Source organism: Callorhinchus milii, unplaced genomic scaffold, assembly GCF_018977255.1.
Source record: "Callorhinchus milii isolate IMCB2004 unplaced genomic scaffold, IMCB_Cmil_1.0 Scaffold5, whole genome shotgun sequence".
NCBI lineage: Eukaryota > Metazoa > Chordata > Chondrichthyes > Chimaeriformes > Callorhinchidae > Callorhinchus > Callorhinchus milii.
This window is the reverse complement of record NW_024704746.1, coordinates 25,859,193-25,869,513: the sequence shown is the minus strand read 5'-3', so window position 1 is coordinate 25,869,513 and position 10,321 is coordinate 25,859,193. Positions and strand designations below refer to the sequence as shown.

General features: G+C 42.6%; 1 protein-coding gene across 1 annotated transcript; it reads left to right on the top strand.

Moving 5' to 3' along the window:
* The first annotated feature begins 2,581 nt into the window (after positions 1–2,581).
* LOC121849177 (methionine aminopeptidase 2-like) lies at positions 2,582–8,832 on the top strand. Its single transcript, XM_042335019.1, is given in 12 exon segments — positions 2,582–2,587; positions 3,055–3,220; positions 3,331–3,396; positions 4,251–4,271; positions 4,274–4,352; positions 4,673–4,834; positions 5,276–5,457; positions 6,072–6,166; positions 6,512–6,608; positions 7,276–7,379; positions 7,536–7,651; positions 8,379–8,832. Coding segments are annotated over 12 exon segments (1,347 nt in total). The 3' UTR covers positions 8,632–8,832.
* The last annotated feature ends 1,489 nt before the right edge of the window (positions 8,833–10,321 follow it).

Sequence of the window (10,321 nt, the reverse complement as noted above, 5' to 3'; positions counted from 1 at the left end):
AGCAGAGAATTGTGCTAATCATTATTCTCAGCCGATTAAAAAAAGCGAGTAGTAAACGTGTGGAACAGCCACCCGAGGGAAACGGTGGAAGCAGACAATGTTGTTTGTTTCAAGCTTAAATTAAATAGATTTCTGTTAGAAAACAACATCTTGCAATACAGTAAATACTTTGAGACACGACATGCAAAGCAACGGCCAGGATGGTGGAAGGCAAACTGGATGACCTTTGGTCTCCTTACGCCAAGCAAATTCTTGTCCTTATTCTTATATTCTTACCTTCCTATTTAATCAGGTAGAAATCGCTACACAGAATAGCTCGGAATAGCTTCTATCTATTATAAAACCTGCGGCCATCATTTTCTCACCTTTTTCTCTGCATTCTTTACACAACATAGAGAAATTTATAACTTCTCCCGACGGTATCCCTCTTCGCGCTAAAAATTAAAACAGAAATGGTTGTTAATTGATTATGTTTCAAACTTGGTGCTTAATCGTCTAAAGAGCCAGTGGCTTAAGATTAACTTCCCAATATCTAGAATGACCAGTTCTAGTCATTGCATTTATCAGAAGACAAAGAGCATCACTTCCAGGAGAAACCAGAATGATATTGGCCAATCTATCCTGTCAATAGATTGTTATATCAACCTGTCCACTCCCTCCGCTCAGCAGGCTCTGGTCTGCTCCAGGTTCCCCGCCCGGCCCACCATCGGTGGTCAGGCCTTCGGCCTCTCTGCCCCCACCCTCTGGAACTCCATCCCGCAGTCCCTTCAACTCGCCCCCTCCCTCGTGTCCTTCAAGGCCCATCTCATTTTATTAAATTATATTTCCAGAGAGTGGAAATAAGGAAATAATTATTGATGAGAAGCAACAGTTTGTTGGCTGGAGGACATCCAGATTTTGTCTAACTGGCACTATTCATGCTTCACTGATTTCAAGTTGGTGTTGCAGTTGTTGTACAATATTTTAGTTTAAAAAGCCCATTGAGTTCGCACTCAGTTTTTCAGTATGATTATTTCATAGCAGCATGAGATTGAATATGAACTGCTGATGATAAAGTTGTGTGACATCCACAAGCTTGAGTTTCAAAATGACCACACACAGCAGCCAATCCCTTACACATTAGATCACACCAGGCAAGCGATAATTTGCAACTAGTCCATTTCCTTAGAAGCTGCTTGCCTGAGCTAACACCCATGCTTACATTACGCAATAGCAGTGTGTGCTTTGGAATACAAAGCCCAGCTCCATAACCACTTCATGCTTCAGTTGATGTTTTCTGCTCCATTGCAAATGTGCCAGAAACAGACCAACCTTCCTGGGGCTTATTGAGGCTATTATATCTGATGTGTTTAATTTGTTGGGGATTTTTTTTACTGAACTGCTGTACTGCAATAAGTTTCAAAGTGTGGTTTGAGCGAAGCCATTACATTTTAGAGAAATAATAATAATTTGGTCACTCAATCCATGACAGTTTCAGTCCTTCCCCCAGCGCCTTGGGCTGTCCTCCCGACGTGAAAAGCGCTCTATAAATGTAATTTTGTTGTTGTTGTTGTTTGTGGGACACTGCTGTGCGTAATTGGCTGCCACGTTTTGCCCACAAAATATACAGAATACTTTGCAGTATATTCTGTGAAGCGCTTTGAGACATCTCAATGACGTGATAAGGTGCTGTATCAAATGTGAGTATTATTATTAATAACATAGGAGTCAGTGGGGTAAACCCCTTGAGAGTATTTGTAACAAAGCTAAATTGATGCACAATCCTAATACATTATTAGCGAGAAAGACATCTGTATAATTAGTCTCGCTGCTTTGATCTGTTCTGTTATACCTTTATGTTCTTGGCTAGAGGCAGGCTGGAGAGAGATTTGATATAAAAACTGGCAATTACAGAGCCTGGTATAGGCTTGGCGGACTGGGCAACTGTAACTCCAAGCTCTATTGACTGGCCACGTGGCTGATCAGCGATGACCTACTTGGCTTTGCTTTGAGTCAAGTATTTTGTCTCAGAATCTGTTATTCCCAGAGAGACCCATCTTACACTCGAGCCATCTCAAGGAAGATTTTATTTTGTAGATGTGGTTCTCAATTTAGTGACCTTCGAAGAGAAAATTGGGGAGTGGATCCATAGTTCTACATTGGTCACTCAATCCACGAGTGTTTGTGGGACGCTGCTGTGCGCAATTGGCTGCCGCGTTTTGCCCACAAAATACACCATCAATTCACTTTACAGTATATTCTGTGAAGCGCTTTGAGACGTCTCAAGGACGTGATAAGGCGCGATATAAAATTCAAGGATTATTATATTACTTAATATTAACTAAAGTTTCCACATAATGTGAGATGATAGTTTTCTAATGTCATAGGAGTTACTGTGTAAAGTTCAGCAATAATGGCCTTCATTCGGTGAGCATTAATTCCAACAGTTTGACATAGAGATGGTTGTTATTCTAGCTTCAAAACCTCATTTCATGGTGCAGTAACCCTGGCTGTGTTGTCTGATGGATTCAGATTGTCACTGGCGAGTGTAAATGTAAAGACTAAATGTTACTTACTCTCTGATAATTTATTGCTTTTCGCGATGAACGTAATCTGCTGGGATCAGATGTGCCAAGCTAGCTGAGTGGGCTGCTTCTGTCATTATCTGTTGGTGAAACATTTAAGAATTATGCAGTACATTATTGGCAATCCCTAGTAAGGAACAGCTGTAAGTAGGAACCCAGTTGATAGTCGATTGGCAGATCGCTTTTCCAAGGGAAATAATCCCTTCAAAAAATAAATTAAAAAATAATAATAATTTGGTCACTCAATCCACGACTGTATGTAGGACAATTGGCTGCCACGTTTTGCTCACAAAATATACAGTCAATTCACTTTACAATATATTATGTGAAGCGCTTTGAGACGTCTCAACGACGTGATAAGGTGCTATATCAAATGCAAAGATTATTATTATGTCTCAAGGAATGCAATTTGGTAGAGTGAGTTTTCCCTTAAACCTCGAGGAATATTTCAGTAACTCGGCATCAAATTTCTCTCTTAACCGACTAACAGAAAGAACGCTTTAAAAGTTCAATCTTTCAACACTTTCTGTTCTTTTTAGGGGCACAAAATGACAATGAGAAAGAACCCAGTGGTGTTACTAGTGTTAATGACGTGACATCCCAGCTGGAGAAGCAAGCCCTGGAGGACAAAGAGAGAGAGGAAGATGGAGAGGAAGGCAAGTTCGCCGTCAACACGGGAACATTTGTGTTTATTTTCACTAAAATGTCTTGTGGACTTGTGTGAAATGTAACCTGTTCTCAGACAACGTTTACCCTTTATCAACAGAAGGAGACGGTGAAGGGGAAAATTCTGGAGGGAAGAAAAAGAAGAAAAAGAAGAAGAAGAAAGGACGTAAGTGTATTTTGATCGATGTGTTTGGTAACATTAGTGCAGCACTTGATTAATGTCAAGATTATGGAAGGTGAACTTGTCCTGTATCAGACACAGTTAGTTCTACATATGTAGCCACTTACGCTTGGAAATTTCCCTGTGAAATGGCATACACTCTCTCTCCCGAGGCTCGCAGGCTGCCCAGCTGATTCCATAGAGTATTAGGGACAGGTTGGTGACAGTCAGGGCTTGGGACCCCAGAGTATGTAGTGGAGGACTGCTGGAGTGTAATCAGCTAAACCCACATTTCTTGCCAGTGAGGGCCCTGTCTGGCAAGTTTCCCACTGTTTGTTACCCAGGATAAGCAGAAAGTTGCTTTGAGACCGTGATGGCAACTTGCCAATGAGCTAGGCTGAGTTGTCTGTCATCAGCGGTGTCTTGGAGTACTTCAGATCCACATGACGCAGGACCTTTGAGTTCCTAGTTGCGTTATGGGTTCAAGGCCCATATTGTGACTGTGAGCTCATAGTCCAGGCTGACACTGTCTCAATCCCTCCCGCCTTGTCTCCTTCTTCCCCATCTTCACACCAGAAGATCTTCCTCTTCGACCGTTCCCCACACACCCCCACCCACTCCCTGGCTCAGGGTCAAGCTCCACCATTGTTCAGCGGTCCGACATGCTCCCTGCATGAAGGGCACTGTATACATGCAAGTCGTTGTTGTAAATTGATCATTCACTTGGTTGCTGTTTATGGGGCATGGCTGTGTACATGGGTTCACCTTCAAATAGTCGCTGCACTGTTAAGAATATTTGTACATAATCACATGGAATGATTATAATGTAAATGTATGTGTTTTTTTTCCACTGTGAACAGCAAAGATTCAGACAGATCCTCCCTCATTCCCATATGTGAGCTGTTTCCTTCGGGTGTTTTCTCTAAAGGGCAGGAGTGTGAATACCCCACTTTACAGGATGGGTAAGTCCTTTTTTGCTATCATTTAATTCTGACTAAATCTACTGTGTAGGTGAATAAAGAGGGAAGATTACGAAGTAAACCTTTTGTTTCGATAATTCTGGCTAGTGTCATATCAGAGTTTGACCACTGAAGTGTTATTTTTGTTGCTAGTAATAGTTGACAAAGTCGATTCTTAAAACAGAAACTTTGATACACTCATTACAAAACACACAGTTACTACACTTTACAGTATATCCTGTGAAGTGCTTTGAGATGTCTCAAAGACATGATAAAGCGCTATATCAAGGATTATTATTATTATTCTTGTATTATTTATTCAGACGTACTGCTGCCTGGCGTACCACCAGCGAGGAGAAGAGAGTGTTAGATCAAGCCAGCGAAGAGATCTGGAGTGATTTTCGACAGGCTGCCGAAGCACATAGACAAGTGCGCAAGTATGTCATGAGCTGGCTAAAGCCTGGGATGTCTATGATTGAGATCTGGTAAGCACTTCCAATCATTTCTGGTATTTTATTCTCCTTTTCTTCCTCTTTTCTCACCAGACCAAACTCGGTAACTAAAGAGAGTATGTAGGTAGTCGACCTGCTCCCAGATCCCTGTACACATCGCTTTTGAGACAACAGCAAATGACATTTACACAGCAGCTTTCACGTCATGAGAACGTCAGAGATTTGGACTCGAGCTCGAGCTTGGGATCAGGAGGTTAGGGGCTAAGAGGGTGGCCGAAGGCACAGTCAAAGAGGAGGGTCTTGAGACATGCCTTGAAGGAGGCGAGGGAGAGAGCGAGGCGAAGGGACTGTGGGATGGATAAGGGGCTACATCAAATGCAAGGATGGTTGTTATTATTATATTAGTGATATTCTGTTTAGAGTATTTACAAAACTGGAAAGGAAAAACAAATTTGAAATCATGTGTCTCTCCAGTGAAAAGCTAGAAGATTGTTCACGGAAGTTGATCAAGGAGAACAGATTGCACGCTGGCCTGGCTTTCCCCACAGGCTGTTCACTGAATAACTGTGCTGCACATTATACACCCAACGCTGGGGACTCCACCGTCCTCCAGTACGACGATGTTTGCAAAATTGATTTTGGAACCCATATAAACGGTTGGTTGTGTTTTTTCTTGTCCATGTTTTACAATAATTTTACTATTATGAGGTTTTGTTTTGTGGTTGTCTTGGGAATCCGGTTCCTGAGCCAGGAGGGGCTGCAGTATCCCAGGGCACAGCCCGGCCTGGCTCATCAGCAGGACCTGGAAGGGGAACCAGCCACTGGGGGCAGGGAATCCTAACCATCAGCTCCTGGTAACCCTACAAGCCAAAGCCCTAACTAAGGAGGGGGTCCTAGCTGGACAAGCAGCGGGAAAGCTTAACAGACAGCGCTCTCAATAGCAAGCTATGTGGGTTTAGCTGGTTAGACTCCAGCAGTTACCCCAACGCACACTCTGGGCTCCCCCAAGCCTTGGCGCTTACCAACCTGCGCCTAATACTCTCCGGAATTAGGTAAACAGGATGTGTCCCTCCAGGGAGAGAGAGTGCATTCCATTCCAACAGTATCTGGAATTTCCATGTGTAGGTGGGATGTGTGGAATTCTCAGCTTGGTTTGGAGAATCTTAAGCAACGGTGACGGGTTTCTGTGTGTGTCAGACACACCGGATGACCTCCCCAAAAAATGTTGTGACATTGAATGCTGACTTTTCCCCCATTTTCTCCCTCGCAGGCCGTATTATTGACTGTGCGTTCACAGTGACGTTTAACCCCAAATACGACAAACTTATAGAAGCTGTTAAAGATGCCACGAATACCGGTATACGGGTAAGTTAACAGAGTTAGCATACCTTGTATTTGTTTTTTCCACAAAATACAGTCACTCCACTTTACAGTATATTCTGTGAAGCGCTTTGCGACATCTCGACGATGTGAATAGGCGCTATATCAAATGCAAGGATTATTATTATTTGTTGGGCCGTTTATTCTACCTTACAGTATACAGCAATCAGAATTGTACGTCAAGCTATTTTACATGTGTTCACCCAGAAAATATATGCAGAGTTCTAAAGTCTACGCACCATCTAATGTGTCACAGTAACTGATTAGAAATGTAATAGTTTGCATTAACATTGACCACTCAAGTTTGTATATTTGTGTCTTGTATCTTAGAATGCAGGAATAGATGTTCGTCTGTGTGATGTTGGTGAAGCAATTCAAGAAGTTATGGAATCCTATGAGGTTGAAATCGATGGCAAAACATACCAAGGTATACATTGTATATGAACGGATATGTTGGCAGGTCATATTTGCAATTAGACCAACAGTGTAGAAACGTGTAAAGTTTAGTCAGTACTTGTAGGATTTTCTGCAGTGTCAGAGCTCAAGTTTAAAGAATTTTTAAGTTTTCCTTTGCTTTTCAGGAAATTGAAAGCTTGTGTGTGTGTGTGTATATATATAGGAACACAGGAACAAGAGTAGGCCATTCAGCCCCCCCGAGTCTGTTCTTTTGTATTTTATTATATTGTATTTTATTGTCAGGCTTTGCCACTATCTGGGACGCTATCCCATGTGAAGGGCACTATATAAATGCAAGTTGTTGTATTGGGAGGAGGGGTTGCAATCCCGGGATTTGGGATCCCATATGGTTCTGGTGCTCCCGAAATTCCGGGATGAAAATCCCTAGTTGGTAGGCAGGTATCGTTAGCGAACATACACTGCAGTTAGAGCTGGTGAGGACAGAGTTATACACTCTAGAGTTTCTAGAAGCCATCGGGACATAGTTTAACAATATTTTAAGTCGGTGGCTTGATTGAACCTTGTGTTTCAGTCGTGTTAGAAGCTTGTCAGTGTCGTAAAATGTGAGTGTGTAAAAATGTAAGTGTGTCATATATTAGCGTGCAAGTTTAATGAGTTATTTTCTACTCATATTACAGTAAAGCCAATCCGCAATCTGAATGGACATTCCATTGGACAGTACAGGATACACGCAGGGAAAACTGTCCCGATCGTCAAAGGAGGAGAGGCAACCAAAATGGAGGTAAAGAACCATCATGTTATATTCCTGATTTACCTTCAGTTCACTTTATGGTATATGCTATGAAGCACTTTGCGACATCTCAAAGACATGATAAGGCGCTATATCAAATGAAGGATAATAACATTATGTTTGTAACTGCTCTGTCCCTGCCTGTAGGAAGGAGAAGTTTACGCTATAGAAACCTTTGGCAGCACTGGAAAGGGAGTTGTTCACGATGACATGGACTGTTCACATTATATGAAGAATTTTGATGTTGGCCACGTGCCGATCAGGTAAGATTGATCAGCAAATCTGTGAGCTTTTTTTCATCACAATTTTTCAGCTAGTTTTTTTTTATATATTCAGGAATTTATATTAAAATAATGGGAAAAATAGTGTTTTCCAGACCAGTAGCACAATATATCCTGTATGTTTGGAGCACCTGTCATTTCCCTCATAGATTTGTGAACATTGTCGGTCTCAACAAGGCATTAGCTGGAGTCCAGGTTCATGAACCCTTAGATATTTAGGTCTTGTATCCACTTTGATTGGTATGCTCAGAGGTGAACAGCTCAAGCTCTGTATCTCTCACTGTGGGATCAATGGGAGGGACAGATGTGTACCTGAGCTGTGGGTAACAGGTTGGTAGCAATGTGCCTCGGAGTCCTGCAGACCCCGACTCAGGAATTGAACAAACAAGACCACCACAGAGAGTCGGCTCAATTCTGGTATTCCATTGCCAAGCAAGTCTAGCTCAGGCACACGGAGAGCCCTCTTATTAGAGCAGGTAATTGGAGTTGAGGTACAGATCAGTCATTGATTTTATAGAATGGCGGAACAGTCTAGAGGGGCTGAATGGCCTCCTCCTGTTCCTATGATCCTATGTTACTCCTTTCGTCGTCGTCGTCCCCCTCCCCTTTTGGAGAATGAGTTTGGCAGATAGCAGTGTCTGTTGATAATTAAATACTTAAACCACATGGACTGTGTACTGATCACCATTTGTGCTGTGATTCCCCCCAGACTTCCAAGAGCAAAACACCTCCTAAATGTTATCAACGAGAACTTTGGGACACTTGCCTTCTGCCGTCGGTGGCTGGACCGTTTGGGGGAGAGCAAATACCTTATGGCCCTGAAGAATCTGTGTGACCTGGGGATCGTGGATCCTTACCCTCCGCTCTGTGACATCAAAGGCTCGTACACAGCACAGTTTGAGCACACTATTTTGCTGCGTCCAACGTGTAAGGAAGTCGTGAGTCGTGGGGACGATTATTAAGCAGTCACCTGTTTCACTTTATTCTGTCGGGGAGAGCTGACAAAATGGTTCCACCAATAGCTTTCTCCTCTTCTTTTTGTTTTGGTAATGGACTGCAGTTATTATATTTGCCATGTTATAACGCGGCTGGCAATTGGGATGATGCAGGGAGCTTGTATTTCCTTTGATGACGACATTTTTAATAAAGGTTTCTGGCTCCTAGGACCTTCTTATTTTAGTGTTAACGGGCTTTTTCCAGGACGTATCGGCTAAAGAATTCATCTGAATGTAATTGAGATGGTCGGGGTGATTAAGAGTCCTGTAGCTCAGTGGTTAGAGCACTCGCCTCGCAAGTGAGAGGACCGGTTGATTCCGGGCAGGACAAAACCTTAGGCAATTTCCTACCCTACACCCTCTGTTTACCGCAGTAAGTAGGAACCCGTTGTTAGACATTGGTGGATCACTTTTCGGGGGTAATAATCCCTTCAAAGAAAAATTGTCACTCAATACGACTAGTAATTGGCTGCCGTGTTTCTCCCACAAAATATACATCAATTCACTTTACAGTGTATCTGTGAAGCGCTTTGAGTATCTCGAAGATTGATAAGGCTGCTATAAAATGCAAGGATTATATTAGAATATAGAACACTCTGTTACAATTGGCTATTGAGGCGGAGACCTATCGTAATTTGGAATGGAAGCAGGTAAGCAGGTAAAGTGTATAAAAGTATCAGGAATTGGAATTATGGCAGGTAGAGTTTCACCAGGTTAGGCTTGATGGGTTTTCTATGCTGTAATTTCTGTGGTTCTAATAGGCTGGCCTTGAAGATGTGTAGACTTATTACAGCTCTGATTCTCTCTTGAGCTCTATGAGGACACAATCCAATGGGAACTGGCACCACAATTGGAGGTTGTTTACAAACAGCACGGTGACTGATGGACAGGAGAGTCTTGCTGAGTCCATTCACAATCCACATAAACAATGGCATCTTTGCTACAAGAACTTTTGCGACAAACTTAAACCTTACTGTCACATGCTTTATGTAAGTGGTAAAGCACCCAAAGATGGTTTTATTTTAAAGATTGAAGAAATTCCAATTGGAACTTGACATCTGATTTTATAAAAGAACTTTTTAAAAAATATATAACAAATGTCAATTTCAACATTTATAGTAATATGTGAGATTGTTCCTATCTGTGGTACCTGTATTTCAGTGGGAAAAGCATTGATGTTCTTAGGGAGTGCAGTTACTCTGCATTATCTATCTCTACCGCTCGGCTTCTGCATTCTGCTCCACCACTGGTGGCTGTTCCTACAGCCACTACGCCCCAAATCTCTGCAACTCTCTCCCTCAATCCCTCTGCCTTGCCCCCTCCCTCCCCACTTTCAAATCCCACCTAAAGACCTTTTTGCTCATGCTGACGGTCACCTTCCTCTGGCTCGTGTCAGGCTCCGCCACTGTCAAGCGCTCCAGGAGATTACCCCACGTGAGGGGCGCTGTGTAAATGCAAGTTGTTGTTATTTATAGCTGTTAGAATCGTGCAGTAAACTGTGTAAACCATTCATGGAGCTAGTTGAAGAGAAGTAGGCGTTTACACAAACCTTCCGGAAAGCAGGTGCTTGTTGGGAATGTCGGGAAGGAATTTGCAACTTGTCTGTGATTCCTACCACGTGGAAAATATCCGTCAGGAACGATACATGAACCTCAAT